The sequence below is a fragment of the Callospermophilus lateralis genome, chromosome 2 (assembly GCF_048772815.1).
Source record: "Callospermophilus lateralis isolate mCalLat2 chromosome 2, mCalLat2.hap1, whole genome shotgun sequence".
NCBI classification, from domain to species: domain Eukaryota; kingdom Metazoa; phylum Chordata; class Mammalia; order Rodentia; family Sciuridae; genus Callospermophilus; species Callospermophilus lateralis.
The window spans coordinates 49,820,414-49,836,568 of NC_135306.1; the positions used below are offsets into that span (position 1 = coordinate 49,820,414).

The 16,155-nt window shown below is 40.5% G+C and overlaps 1 protein-coding gene across 3 annotated transcripts in view; it reads left to right on the forward strand.

Annotated features, from left to right (window-relative positions):
• Nucleotides 1–16,155, forward strand: part of Slc24a2 (solute carrier family 24 member 2) — a 208,778-nt gene that overhangs the window by 128,120 nt on the left and 64,503 nt on the right. For all 3 annotated transcript variants that reach the window (XM_076843407.1, XM_076843408.1, XM_076843409.1), the window contains exons 2-3: nt 1,086–1,124; nt 3,787–3,895. In XM_076843407.1, coding sequence (XP_076699522.1) covers nt 1,086–1,124; nt 3,787–3,895 — 148 coding nt within the window. The remainder of the gene's footprint in view (nt 1–1,085; nt 1,125–3,786; nt 3,896–16,155) is intronic.

A 16,155-nucleotide genomic window follows, 5' to 3' on the forward strand; every position in this document is an offset into this window, starting at 1 on the left:
CTACAGATCATGAAGGTTCTAAAACAGCTCTGCACCTATCACCTCTTCTTCGTGTGTACGATTATTCCTGCAGATGCATATCTGCTCAGATTCTAATAGGGAGGACCAGAAGGCAAGGTGGGGTGAGGGAGATTCTGCTTTGCTGTTGCCGTAAGCACCCATAGTTGAGGTGAAGTGACAGGGCAGGGGTCTAAGTCACCTGTGTATCACTGGAGAAATCACAGGATGGTGCCCAGTTCTGCTTAAGACCAGGAGTTCACAGAGATGGAGAAACTCAGACATCAGCTGGGTCATGTGGGAATTCTAGTGTCTCCTTGTCTAAACTGCATTCTTTCTAATAGGTGATCAGAGCCTCTTGTGTCCTTGTGTTCTAACCAAACTTTCCCAACTAAACAGAGCTCCATTTTAGAATAGAAAATTGGAAGTAGAGAGAACATGAGAAAAAGTAGATTATCTGACTTCCATGTACAGTAGATTCTGGTCTTTAATTCAGTAGCCTAACTTCTTCAGGTCTTGTTTTATTAATGATATATGGGATAATGAATAGTGACTCCCTCCAAAGATGGAAAGTGACCCTTCCATGTAATCCCATTCCCTCTAACAATAACCACTAACAATATTTTTTGCAGATTTTTTCCTTTACATATAATAAAGTATTAATAATTTATCCTATGATGTCATATAGTAATGAATAAGGTTTTTAAAATAAATTTTCATTTAACAATATTTCTTAGATATTACCTATTACCGTACCTGCAAATTCGCCTCATTCACTTTGATGATCACATGTTATTCCACTACATGTCTGGGCTGTAATTTACTTAAGTGGACTTTATTGCTGGACATTTGAGTTGGACATTCAACTTTGACTTTTCAAGAGAATGGATGACATACCCGAATATGCCACTGTATATCATCTACAAACATAAATACTTTGCCTCCTGTTTTGTCTTAATTCATCCCAAGAGCAGCAAAAAATCAAATCTTTCTCTATAATGACACTTATTATTAAATGTAAATCCTATATGTAATTTGTCTTTTATTTATTTATTTGTCTTTTGTTTTTGCCTTTTCCTCTTATGCAGTCATCTACAGCCAGGGACAAGGATGAACCAGCTCTACCGGTAGGGACCAGTGGCCCTGTCTGCCTGTCCTGTGCCTGTGGAGAGCGTGGGGCTGGGGTGGGAGGAAATCAAACTGAATGGTCAGCAAATCATCCTCTCCCTTGGAATACATATATGGTTTAATCCACTGGGTCAAGTGTATACTCTGTCCTACAATGAGTAACAACTGAATTGTGACATTTGCTGACAATTATTTTTGGTCCTAGGTTTCGAAAGTTTGAATTCTTTTTACCATTGGGCATGAACTTTTTCATGAAAAAGTTGAAAGAGAAATTTCCAAACTACATTCCAAGGGATGTTGAGTTGATATTTGGTGGGGGACAGCGTGGAATCTAATGCTTGATAAGTGTCTTGTGTGTTGCATGCACATACTTTTTAATTTAAAATTTCTTTTGGTCCCATCAAAAGAAATGCTGCATGAAACTTATGTATTCAATATATACATAACGCCTGAAAGAATGTTTTAAGTTCTTCTGTAGATAGAATTCTATTCTACTGATGGATGCCCACAACAGAGTTCTTCCAGTTTCCCAGAATAAAGACCACAGTAACAATAGTTATGAGAGATAATTAGCAACAGACACAATTTCCAGTCCCGTCCAATTAACATATCCTACTTTGTATTGTGCGTCCTGGCAAGGAGAAGACCTCTGAGTCTTTGTGTTTAGATATCAGTAGTTACATTTCAACTTTATTGAAGTCTCCTAAACTTATTACATGTTAAGATATATACTGAGGTATATATATTAATATCATGAACCCTAATCATCTGAACCCTCTATAACTTAATAGTTAATCAACACATTTTAAAGTGTTACATATTTTCAAGGCTAAAATGACCAGTAATGAAAATATTTATGTCCCTCTCCTTCCTCCCTTAATGCTCAAAGCAAAGACATAAGATATGCATTGAGAGCCCAGAGGGTTCCAGATCCAGTCCCAGGCTACAGGCCAAACCTCAATATCTTCCATTGAGGAGTTCATGATCTCTTTCACCATTTAGGCACCTCTGATTCTTCTCTGGACCCTGTTGAGTTGGAAATATAATTTTAATAGAAAAGCAGTTATAATAAATCTGATGTCTACATGTACCTCACATTGAGATTTTATCCATATTTCAAGCTCACTACAGGTTTCATGTTTACCACCAAATGTTTGGACCCATGATCATTAATAAATATTTAATAAAATAAGGGACATGTTGGCAACAGTTTGGAAACACTACCAAGGTTAACCAGATCTCATTAATGGAAGACTTAGTGATCTAATGTGTGTCTTGAAACTCTAAAGATGAGCTGGTTTAGCAATTTCTAAATATAGTTAATTATGGTGTCTCTTATGAAATTTTCTTAGAAAGCCCCCTTGAAGGTTTGGAGTATAGTCAAATATTTTGGAAAACCCTACAATATGAAAGGTTGGAAGACTGTATTGAAAATAATATTTTGTTTTTATTTGACTCCAGAAAAATTCCATATCAAGCTTTTGGACCAAAATTTCAATGAAAAGTTAATTCATTTATATTATAATACCTCCTTCCCCCTTAAATCTGTCTATCTATAAAGCTTAGCTGCCTCTGAGCATCTTCTCCTGTGATAAGCAGCATAAAATCCATCAAGAGGAAGAAATTAGTTTCTCTTCAAGAAAAAAATCTGTCAAAATATAGTGAATTTGTGGTGAGATTTTTTTAGTCTATTTGCTTTTGTAGATAAAAGAAAAAGAGTGTGCTAGTAAACTCATCTCTAGAAGCTCATTCGTCCTCTCACATCTCAGATCCGTTATTTGGGCAAAGAATCACAACTAGTATGAGTTTGTGTAAAGAAAGAACCCTCTCTCCTCCTTGGAAGCCAGGAGGATTCTCCAGGGATCCAGGGTAGAAGGCCTTGTCTCTTCAGCTTTCAGTAACACAAAGCATAGTGCTTTCTGAATTAGAGCTGTGGTCCCCAGGGTTGAGACAAGGTCTCCCCAGAGACATGCAAGCTGATCCTTTGGGGATCAAGGATAAAGATATTAGCATCGTCTTCATATACTTTCTGTATCATTCTTCTTAGTTTAAAAATAAAACATTGTATATGCTCATAATTTAGTGTGTTGATCTATATAGATAGGGATATCAATGTGAACATTGATATCAATATAGACTTATTATATAACTATAGCTTATTAATATGGATATTGATGTTGATATACACTCAAGAATTTTACCAATGGCATGCACCAATCCAAAATTTTAGAGACAACCCACTTCTTTAGTACCAGAAAAAACAGACTTGAAACCCACACCTCTGTCTCTCATTTGTTGTCTGTGTGACTTGGACATTCATTGCACTTCTCTAAGAATGTTTCCTCCTCTATTTAGGACCAAGACTTAATAGTATCTACTTCATGGGGCTAACTTTGAGAATGAGATAAGCAAATGATGTGTTGCATGTAGCACGTTGCCTTGCATTAACTACTCTCTAAAACAACTGGAAGCAATTAAGTCTTTTAATAGGAGAGGTTGTGAGAAAGCTATTCCCCACAGAAGGTTAGAAATGTGCTCTGAAAATCTTTGGTTGAATGACATATGATCATGTAATAGAAATGCGTGTCCACCAGGCCAGATGAGGGTCTTATCTATAATGCACTTCTGAGAACTAACAGTATCTTTGGTTTCTCTGCTCAGGCTAAGCCGCGCCTACAGAGAGGTGGAAGTTCTGCTTCCCTCCACAACAGTCTCATGAGGAATAGCATCTTTCAGCTCATGATACACACCCTGGACCCTCTGGCAGAAGGTAAACATCAGGCTTTGGTGTGGGAGCTTATGGTGGGGGAAAGAGGATATCAAAGGATTTTCTTCACAAAACATATTGACGCCTGTCAAACTCCTCTTGGTTAGCATCTACCAGAGGAAGCCCTGCCCTCTGATGTGCTTTATGTGCCACAACTCAGTTCATGGTGGGTGGCTTTATACCAGGAGGAGGATGTGAATTCCGTGTGCTGTTTCTGTCTTTTGATACCTCCAGGATGAATACAGTTTATTATGAGGCAGAGGACGGAAAGGTTTCCCTCCCATCCAGCTACCTTTAGCAGTTTTCCTTTATCATCCTAAGTTTCAAAACAGAATTGTTCACGCAGAGAAGTTGTATGCCTTAAAAAAGGAGAGAGAAAAAGAACTCCAGGATTTAGGAGGACCACGAGTAATTTGGAGAATTATCTTCACAGCAGAATATTGATATTGTACTGATTTTTTTTTTTTTTTTTTTTTTTGGCAGTTGAAGGTGGGGTGGGGGGAGAGTAAGCATCTAAACATACAAAGATCTTTAAGGTAACTGATAAGGAACAGTCATTGGAGACCCAAAGAGCCTGGGTTACCTCCCAGGGTAATTGTAAATACCATCACAAAAAAAATCCAATGTGGATTTTCACAGGTTTGCTTGGTGCAATGAAGCCAAACGCATCATGTTTCTTCAGTTGCATTTCTGTTTCCTAAACAATTCATTTTTCCACTAGATAAATATCTGATGTGTCAAATAAATATCAGAGTTTTGCCAGTAGCAAGAAGTTCTGATATAACCAAGTCTGTTCTGCTTCATCCCAAACCTTGCAATGAGGCATAATGTTACACGGGCACTAATAGGGATCCTGGGAAAAATATGGCCTGAGAAACAGGTATGTGTACAGAACACACCGGCTCCAGTTGCCAGTCCTACCACATTCATCAGAGATCTCAAACAGTATCAAGCTTTGCTAAGTAATTTCAAGGACACAGGCAACCAAGATTCTCACATGATGTTAAGAAAATTCTGCAACTCCCCAAAACAATTCCCTGGTCCTACCTTTTCTCAGTGGACACACGCCTATCCCCCAGAAGAATAGGACCACAAGGTCACCTCCCTCTGCAGAGCATGGAGCATTTCTGTTATGAAGCCGCTCCCTGTTACACCCCAAAGTGTTGGGCAGCTGATGAGGAGTCCCCCAGTGCACCCTGCTGCATAGATTTCATTACTGTTTGCAAGTGATAATCCTTCATTGGAGCATCCTAAATACCATTAGTCTATTAACCCAGACGGGGACTTTAGACCTACCCACTAGCCTTCTTCTTTCCCTTAGGTACAATCACAGAGGAAAGAGTAAAGAAATGGCAGACCATCTGCCACAAAGCAGTCTTTGTGTGACTTTGGGCTAGGCAGGATCCCTCTAGAACCTGGCTTCTTCATCTGCGGTAATATTTCTCATTGTCAGGCACTTTACAGTTGATAACGCATTTTCATACTTATAAACTTGTGCTTCACACTCACGCTGCCTAGCTAACATTATTCTCCTTTCATGAAATATTGGACCCACCCCCACACAGGCTCAAGTTTCCCTCCTGTGCTCCCTGGGCCTGCACTTTCTTCCAAGCCATCCTCACCGCTTCCCCCAGAGGCTACCTAGCAGGTCTTCACTTCTTCTATTGCCTCCATCTACACACAGTTTCCACACAGCAGCCCAAGTCATCTTAAAAAGTAAATTGGATTATGTCCACTCCGGTTTATAATCTTCAGCGGTTATCAGGGCTCTTAGGAAAATTATGAAACCCTAGCCACCGTCTACATGATCTGCCTTTTGTTCCAAACTCAGTTGGGCCCACTTTGTTTTAACCACAAGGGGCTTGCCATCTTCAGACAGATGCCTCTTCTAGGCCTCAGGATCTTTACAGTAATCTGTTCCCACCACCAGGGACTTTTCTCTCCCTCCACCCCCTCCCATTTCCTCCAGCTGTACTTCTTCCATTATTCCTGATCATCCGGTATAAATCAAGGCCCCAACCCTCTCCTCTCAGTGCACTCTTTAGTTTAGCTTATCGCACACTTTAGAATTGTGTGGTTATGTCTTTTGTTGCCTGGCTGCCAGGATACAGTAAGTTTGCTGAGAGCAGGGGCTCTGTATTATTCACCAGTTGTCACCAGATCCTAGCAGAGTGCGTAGTAGTTGCTAAGGCTACAAACTAGCCAAAGTCATGACATTGAACTGATAGCCACATGCTTCTGAAGCCTGTAAAGCCATGCCTTAAAACTGTAGTGAATTATTTCCTGGTTATTTTGAGCTACCATCTTCTCTACCCCCATTTTCTTCTACCCCCATTGTTGAGAGAAGAGAGGAATCATTTTATCTGCCCCCAACTCAATCAAGAGCAAGTGACTGTTTATTTGGGGCAAGGCAGTGTTATGTAGTAATTAAGAGGAAAGACTCAAGTCCACACTCTGGATTCAAGTCCCAGTTTTGCATTTACTAGTTGCATGACCTTGAACAAGTTACTTCACCTCTCTATACCTCAGCTTCCTCATCTGTAAAACCAGGATGATACATATCATTAACTGCACTGTAGGGTTAATGTAAGGATTATAGGAGTGAATAAGTACACAGCTTTTAACATGTTGCCTAGCATACCATAAGTACGATAAACAGGCTTGGAATTATTTTACTTCATTATTTTGAAAGTGATATTTTTTAATTTTGTAATATTCAAAAATTATAGTGAAAAAAAAATGTCTTCCTCCTCCATCAACACCCAACCTCAATTTTCTCTGTTTCTCAATTATCTCCTGAAGAAACTACTGTTATATCAATTTCTTATGACTCTTTCCAGAGATATGCTATCATATATAACTCTGTGTGTGTGTGTGTGTGTGTGTGTGTGTGTGTGTGTGTGTGTGTGTGTGAAATAAATATCAGAGGTATTTATTGCCCACAGGTCTCGGCCATCTATATTTCTCTTTTTGTTTAGAGGAATTCAGTTTGTGATAGGGCTTGTTTGTATTTTTCCTGTGTAGAGGGGAGGTTATGTTTTGTTTCTGTGAGATAAGAGGAAGTGAATCTGGGTTGTCTCAGAGTAGGGCCCTCAGTTATTTTCCAAAACACCTGGTCCTTGTGGAGCTATGCTGCAATTAAGCTGTTTATTCCTGCCGTGGTGAGATGTGCCTCCAGAATCTGAGCTCCTATTTTCAAGGTGAACCCTCTCCCTGAAAGACATGGAGGGCTCCAGTCGTGAGAGTCTGAGAGATGCTGAGAGCTCTAATCAGTTCTGGACCTGAGTGATTAGAAAATATGGAAAGCACTTGAGTGCTTTAAAATTGCTCCATAGCACACAGCCAAGAAAACAGATTGCTCTGGTATTTTTCCCCAAAAATTCACAATCATTTTCCATTCCAAGAACAGCCAAAAAAACATTAACCCACAGCTCTCAGAAATAGTCATCTCTCTTTTAGTTTGCATCAAACCACTTGAATTCACACATCCTTGTGCCAAAATGCTACCTTTGAGTACCACAGAGCTTTCAGGTTACAGCACCATGTTGACTCCAGGAACATTACGGTAGCTTCCCTACTGTGCCCAAAGACAGTCCACTGATGTTTCTAACATTCATCTGAGTAATGCATAGGTACCAGTGGTATTCAGCAAGCATTCACAAAGGGACATATTCAACTTCATTTGAAAACATCATCTAGGACAGATGGCCTAGGAAAACACATTTCCCTTTGTCTCATCTCTACAACTCAGGTATTTTTTGTCTTCTAAAATTCAGTGATTGAGTCCTTGCTAAAAGTTTTCATTAATGGTTTTGGTTCGGCCTCTGAGTCTGAGGCCCAAGATCCAGCAGTGTTTGTGTTTCACTCATTTATTGAAACGTCACAAAGCACCCAATATTCAGTGGCTTAAAATCACTACCACGTTATTATTGCTCATGATTTTGTGCATCAGAAATTTGGACAGGGATCAGGTGGGTGATTTTCCTGTTCTATGTGGTATTGGTGGAGGTCATTTGGTGGTATCCAGCTGGCGGATAGGTAGGTTAGAAGGTCCAAGAGTGTCTCACTCACATGCCTGGCACCTTTAAAAGTACAACTGGAAGGCTGGGTTTAGCTGGGTACCCACACAGCCAGACTTCTTACTTGGTAGCTAAGTGTTCCAAGAACAAATCTTCCTGGAGGCCTAGGCAACAGGTACAAGGTTTGCATGACCCAGCCTGAGAAGTCCCAGAACATCACTTCTACTACATTCCATCAGTCAAGCAGTCACTAAGGCCAGCCTAGACCCAAGGAAAGATTTGCATCTCTACCCCCTCAATGGGAGGAATACTAAGAATTTGAAGCCACTTTAATTCAACCCAGACTTTTTCAGGGATCCACACCATGGATTGTTGGTATGTGCATTGTTGTTTGACGTGCCCTGGGCAGTCCACACTGTGTGGAAGGAATATGCCAGTCAGTCTGCCAAGCAAAGCTGAGCAGTGCCTTTTCAGGGACACAAAATTCTGAAAGGGACATTATCATGGAAAAGACGGAATCTGCCTACAGCTTTTAAGAATGGTTGGAATAAAGATATTGTTTCCCTTCATAAGTAAGCCTTGGGGAACTAGATTTATCAGTCTTTGATATCACACCATGACTCTCTGAATTGATCTTTCTAAAAAATTCACTGTCCTGTGCTGATTTTAACATTTTCTCTGAACAAACTATCAAGTTTCCTAGGTATACATCTTTATGAACCTAAAACAAAGATGCTGGATGTAGCACTCTGGGAGTCAAGCAGGCTCTCCTGTCAATTTGTCTCATTTTAAAATACCAACTAACATTTGCAGGGTGCTTACTAGCAGGCCAGGCACCCTGTTGAGTGCTGCATGTTAACCAACTTATCCTTAGCCCTGTCCCACTCCATCATTCACAGGAGAACACAGACATGTTCAGAGGCTGTATCTTACCTCACTACTGTGGCACAGGAAGTCTGGCAGAGCTTGGCTTTGAATTGATGTCTGCCTGACTCTAAGTTGTGTTGGTGCTTCTTATACTCTTGTGCCTCCTTGTACAGCCTCATGTCCAGCTCAGTGTTCCTTGCATTCTTGGTGTTGACAATGACCTAAATCCCACACACCTCAACCTATCCCTGGACCAGTTATGCATGACTCAATCCAAAAAGGTGTGGGTTCCCCACTGTAATCCCTACACAGAAAAAGGAACCCATAGCTAATTCTACTCTGGAAGGGTTTAATGACCTAATGATGACAACAGAGAAATTGATGTGCGGACATTTTGTCCCTCTCAGCATGTGCTCTAGAGTCAGAGTGCCTGGGTTCATGTCACCTCCGTCTCTTGCCCTGAGATCTTGAGCTTTTCAGCCTTGTAGACCTTGATTTTCCACTTGTAAAACTGGATACTTACAGCATCACTATTATAAGCATGATTGCTGTCACTCGAACTTTTATGTCCTGGTTTCTTCATTCATAAAGTGGGGAAAGATAGTTCCACTCTCCTAAGTTTAGGATGAGGATTCAATGCATTAATACCCCAAAAGCATGTAAAGAGAACTCCGTGACTATTGGCAATTATTTTTCAGTTAAAATGATATTCTGTGTCATTTACCAGAATCCAACTGGCTTAACAGTAGTTTTTAAGAGCTTAATTATTCTTCTTCAACCAGAGTCCTGGAGTAAGCAGTCCAAGACTCTGCCATCAGGGACCCAGTCACCTTCTGTTTTTTTTTTTTTTTTTTTTTTCATTTTTCCATCCACAGTGTGTGTCCCTTATCTTCATCCTTGTAGGTGGCAGCTAGTCCCCTCTCCACACTCCCCAGCATCCAGCATCTGTAATCTGACAGGAGGAAGGGGAAGGGGAGGACAGGGAAGTTCTGTTTTTAATCAGGAGACCATTCGGATTCCCGGAAGTAGACTTCCACTTACATCCCATGACACAGAACAACACTATGTGACCACCCCAGCTTCCAAAGGAGCCAGAAGCTGGCATACCGCCTCCGCCCACAGAAACCCGGCTGTGCTTGGTTAGGGAGAAGGGAGGGTGGACGTTAGGAAAGCAGCCCCAGTGTCTATCGCCTTGATATTACCATAGGGAAATTTCACTCCAGTTTCTCTTGTCGCTGTTGTTACCACTCCTACTTCTGAAGACGTATGCTTCCTTTGTCAGAGAGAGTAGAAAAATCTCTCCTCTCCCCAGGTTTGAAGTAAGAGGAGAAAACATGCTGGGAATAAAGATGCTTAGGATTGGCCTTTTGCAACAAAGACAAGCATAGGAGAAAATGGTGGAACTTCCCTCTCTCCAGCCTGCAAGCCCTGCTGGTGCTGTTTCACTAGCCAGGGTTCAGGGAAGGGAACACTGCACCATGTTGGGTCTTGTGGTGCTCCTGAAAGCCCCTGCAACCCAGGCCCTGCTCCCTAGACTGGGAACTGGTAGCTTATGAGGCAGATGACTATCTATCCCAGAGACCTCAGTCTTCTCTGGTGATCTGTCACCTTAAGAAAAAAAATAGAGATGATATTTGCCTAGTGAGCTATCATAGAACTTATTTACCAACAGGGCTGAGAAAGTTCAGGACAGCAGCAGGTTCCCATGTAATTCCTCACAAGGAATTCTCTTGAGGCTCTTTTTCCTAATAAACCTTCAGAACCCTGTAATAAGATGTCTTAAAAGGACACTGGCCTCATATTACAATGCCTGCCTTATTTGCCATTAAAAAGACAGGCAAATTTCCCCACGGTAATTTCACATCATCAGAGCTAATCTCTGTGCTTCCCAGCCAACACACTGTCACCTTCCCTCAGAGCAGTTGGGGAGCTTCCCAGAACAGCTTTCTTCCCTCTCTGAAGTGACTGTGACATTCTGATGTCATCCTTCTCCTGGCTATCAGTCTGGTTCAGGCAATGGGAAGAAAGCAGGAGGCCTCAGTGACCTCGATTCTTAATTGGAAAAGCCTCACAAGTGAGTAGCAAATACCTATTTTCTTTACCACCTTCCATGGTCCCTAGATCATGGATTTTCATTTTTTATTTATTTTTTTAACAGCAGGGCCCTTTTGTTCAAAGGAACTTCTACAGGGAAGAGTGAACACTGAATTTAAATGTTTAGCACAACAAGGAGTTTACTCATATCAGGTCCTTTTATCGGTGTGCCTAATTCAATAGCCTTCCTATAGATCAGCAATCACAAACTAAAAAAAAGCAAGCGTACACTCACAAATGTGACAAAGCCCCAAAGTACCTAGGACTTTTATGCAAAAATGATTACCAAATGGGAGTTCATAATCTGCTTGAATCAAATGTATGAAATATGATATGTCAAGAGCTTTGTAATGTTTTGAACAACTAATAATAAAATAAAATAAAATAATATCTGAACTTTAAAAAAAAAATGATTACCATCACCATCCTTTCTGATAAACATAAAAGAAGAGCTAAATAAATGTTAATACATTACCAAGATAGCCATAGTTCTCAAACTCTAAGCGCAATGCAATCCTAATTGAACTTCCAAAAGATATTATTTTGGAACTTCATAATTTGATTTGTAAATTAATGAAGAATAAATTGAGCAAAGACATTTTTGATAAAGAGGGAAAAGGGAAGGTATGCCCACCAGACAGCGAGGCAGCATAAATCAGCCGCTTTGGGATGTTCTGGTTGAGGCGTTAGAGAAGAAGGAGGAGAGGCTAGACCAGAGGCAGTCAGGGTCCTCCCTGAAGGGGCTTGAGGGGCCTGGAGGATGTGTGGACTGCTCTTGTTGAAACATGGTGGGCAGCGGAGGGAGGAGCTCCCCAGAATAGCAGAAGTGCCCATTTGAAGGACAAGGCCTCATTCCTGAAGCAGTGGAAGCACACATTTACAGGTGTGGCCTCACATCATGACAAGGGGCCTGGTGGGCGTCCAGTGCAAGCACGGTGGCTGGCGCAGCATAAGCACTCAACGCAGGTGAGCTCGGCTTGCCAGATCTTGAGGAAATCCACACAAATTCTGTGTGAACCTCGAGGAAGGATATGGGGGAAGTGTTCCTGGAGACAGTGCATCTTGAGAGTGGATTCTAGAAGAAGGTGAGCAGTGTGGGCAGCAGAGGAGCTGGCTGGCTCAGGACGACTCAAACCTATGGATTGTTGCCCATCCCCCAAACCAGGGCTCCTTTGTCATAAGCTGGCCTGTGGCTATGTGCCCACTGTGCAAACATTCGAATAGTCCCTCCTGTTGAGGGGTGCTGGGGATGTGTGTGTGTGTGTGTGTGTCCCCATGTGTGATTTAGGTGTTGGAAGCTAGGGGCTAAGAGATGATGAAAAAAAAAACAAGCAGGGAGTAGAACTGTGAGTACTTCTCAGCACCACATAGTCACCTATGTGATTCTCTCAACAATGGCTGTGGGAATTCACATGCGATTGACCTCTGAGGAAACTGAGGTTCTGAGAGGTGGCATGACCAATTCACAGTCCCCAGCTGTAGGGTTTGACTTCAGAGCTAGAATGCCCCCACCCACAGAGGACTCTGATCTAGAGCCACATATGCCCATCTGCTGTACACAGAACCATATGTCTCTCTATTCTGTAAAGTCAGTCTAGTTCTGTAACATATACATTCAATGTCAACATGGAGCTGACACTAAGATTAAACTTTCACTTACATGCTGTTTTTTTTTTTTTGTTTTGTTTTTTTGCCTCTCACCAAACACTAGAGCTTGTTATTTCTCCCAGTTTCTGTTTTACCAAAAAAAAAAAAAAAAAAAAATTTGCTTAAAATGAGCTTTCATACATTTTCATTTGATCCCACAGAAAACCATTTCATGCCTGATTCATTCAAAATGTAGAGAAGTTGTCCCTGAAAAGCAATATTGTAACCTTTCTTTCTGTCCCAAGTTGTACATCAGTTTAAATTAGCAAGAAAGATGTTTGCATTCAGACTCAGCCCAGTAAGTGAATAGGAAACAGGAGAGAAAATCTTCATGGGAGAAGGAAAAAAATCCAATCTACTGGCCACAGTTTAATAAGGTGACAGTAGTAGAAATCCCTGGATAGAGGAAAACGAGCTATTAATGCCTCTCACAGAGCAAACACAAGACAGGTTAAAAAGCTCCTCTCTGTAGGGAGTAGTAGCGCATAATTCCCATATTTGAACACCAAAGATGGTTGAAATTGAATCTGCCTTAGTTATAAATAAATATCATTTGGGACATAAAGAAATGTGAATAGTTTTACTGAAATAAATGCTTTTGAGCATGGGAATGAAAAAGACAATGAAGCATCCATAAAATTATGGTTTTGTGTTTGTTCTCTGGCACTTACCTTCAAAAAGTACTTTCTTCAGAAGGGAGGACTCAGTCCCCAGAGATGAAAGGCAATTGTCACAGACATCATTCAGTCTGTAGGAGACCAAAGAATTAGGGCAATCCTGCAGGTGAAAAAGCACTTCATGTTACCCAAAACGACCCATTCAAAATTTAGATACATGAATGTCATCTGTGATATGGAATATTCATGGTGTTTTCTTCCATGAATATGAAAGGCATTTAAATGAAAGAGACTTCTGATTATCTACTAAATGGCAGGGCCTCACTTACTGAACTGCAGGTCAAATGATTTGCATTCAGCAAGTCACACAGCTCTTCCTAGTTGGCTTTTCTTTTCTTTTCTTTTTAATATTTATTTTTTAATTGTAGTTGGACACAATATTTTATTTATTTTTAATGTGGTGCTGAGGATTGAACCCAGGATACCTCACACATGCTAGGTGAATGCTCTACTGCTGAGCCACAATCCCAGCCCCTTCCTAGTTGGCTTTTCCATCTGGGATTTGCACTGAGCAATGCATCAGCTCCAGATGCAGAACACATTGTAAACACAATGTTCAAGTGGCTGTCAGGGGACCGTTTCTCTCCTGACCTCACATGATCAGGTTCACCACATCAGGGCTCTTCACTTCAGCTATTAAAAAAAACTCCCCCCAACACACACACACACACACACACACACACACACACACACACAATTCTTTACAGGCTGTTTTGAACTTATTTTATACATGTGCACACACATGCATTTGCAAATAGTCAAACAGCATTGTTGTTTATATAAAGCTGTTGTTTATAGAGGTCTACATCAGATTGCTTTGTGTGTGTGTGTGTGTGTGTGTGCACATACACACACATATATATACATTCACATGTCTACCTACTTATTTACAAAACACTTTCCCATTGCAGGCCTTCATGAGAAGCAAACCCACTGGTAATGGTTCTCTTTATAAACCTCCACTATAGACAAGTTTCTGGGGCAATATCAACCAGTGCTTGCTCCAGACTTGTTAACTTGTAAGAAAACAGTTTAAATGCTGTAGCTGAATTTAACCTTTAGCAATGCAGTTGTAGTACCTATGCAGCTGCTTCTCTTTGTCACTTCTCAGAGTGGCAGCACTTAAGCCCAAATAGTGAATGTGGGTTTGCTTTAACTTTAAGGCCTCAAGTCCCCAACAATTATCATTGGCTAAATCCTATAATGAATCTAAATCCCATAGTGAATCAATCTCATATCAGAAAACTATTTATGATGAAAATTCTCTTCTGCCATTTCTGAAACAAACAAACAAACCCGTGTAATTCTTTATCTTTTTTCTGTGCATTGCATTTCTATGAATGATGTAATGGTCCTGTGAAGCTTCCAATCTGGAAAAAGTTAAAAGTTCTCTTCTTAACCTCAGGACTACAACCCATCTGGTCAATGCTAGTGAGGTTTAGAAGTGAAAAGCTGATTCTAGCTCAAAGGTGACCTCCTGTGGTGTGGCCATTTAGATATACTTTCTATCTCAGTGTGGTACATGCATGGTAGCCTCTTCCTATACAGTTTTGGAGGAGCCATGTAGATGTTTGAGCAAACACTATGGAGCCAGCCACCTGGGTTGGAATTCCCACTCTGCCACTTACTAGCTATGTGACATTGGGCAAGTTATGTAACTTATGTGTTTTTCAGCTTCCTCTTTTATACAGTAGGGAAGAAAATAGTACCTATCTCTTAGGGTTGTGCAGAGTATTCAATGGAGTCTATGCACAGAGCACATAGAAGTCTATATGGAGTGCATCACCAGGTCTATATAGGTATCTGCCAAATAAATTATTTTCAGGTATTATTTTTTATTGCAACTATCATACTTTTAGATAGCTCTTAGTGGCTTAGTAATAAATCATTGAAATCTGTTTTCTATAAAAAGCAGCCTATTTACCATGTGCCAGTTATTCAGGTCCTGGTATACCTATCTATGACATGAGAACTGATTTCCTACTGATCAGCTTCTGTGGAAGTAAACATTATCCCAAAGCTATACAATTAGAATCTGTGTTCATAAAGTTCTCCTGTCTTTTGTGCCATGACAAGGAAATCCCTGGACATGATACTTAACTTGTTTTCTCCCACAAAGTCCGGATTTCATCCAGGATTCACACATTCAACATGTTCAGCAGAGAAAATAAAATATTTTTCTCTTTTTGACATACATATAAAAATCTGAAAAAGCAATTACTGCGTTAATTCTTTAGTCCTGCCAAAACACAAAGGCCACCATTTGAGGGAGCAAGAAGATAATTGCACACCCTGACTGCTGCCTCATCAGATCTCTGTCTCACTGGCAGGCATTTGCTATTTAATCTCAGGTGCATAATTGATGATTTGTGAAACATCTTCTACCCCTTCTGTGCCTCCTGGATTTTAAACTCATTTATATAGTCCCACTTGTCCATACAGGATTTAAACAGGAGTAATGATAAATGGATTTACACTTAGAACATATGAAATTTAGAGGATCATGTAAATTGTCTTTCTCCTTTGAACTCAGTCCTTTAAGTTCTTCATCATTTTGAATTATCATTTCTATTGTGGTCAGGATCCAAGTATTGAATAAAATAGCATCCACAAAAATACCGTGGTATTGAATGCATAATTACAAGGATAGTTCTTACTCCTAATTATTTCCACATCGGTGGCCTTAATTTCCTTTCTGTCTTCCAGTCTCTTTTCCTTCAATTTCATTCTGTTCTCAAATTCTCTTGCCTTCGCATACTTCTTGCTTATACCTTGCTTTTCTTTTCCCTTGGATGACTAGCATTTTAATTTTTTTTTCATTTTATTGTTCTTCCTCTCCTCCCCTAGGACACTTTTCTTATTTGCTTTTCTAATATCCTTTGATGCTTCATGCACCAGAAAGTAGCTGTACTGACCCAATGGTTAGATATAATTTAGCTCTGAATCTCACTGCCTGGCA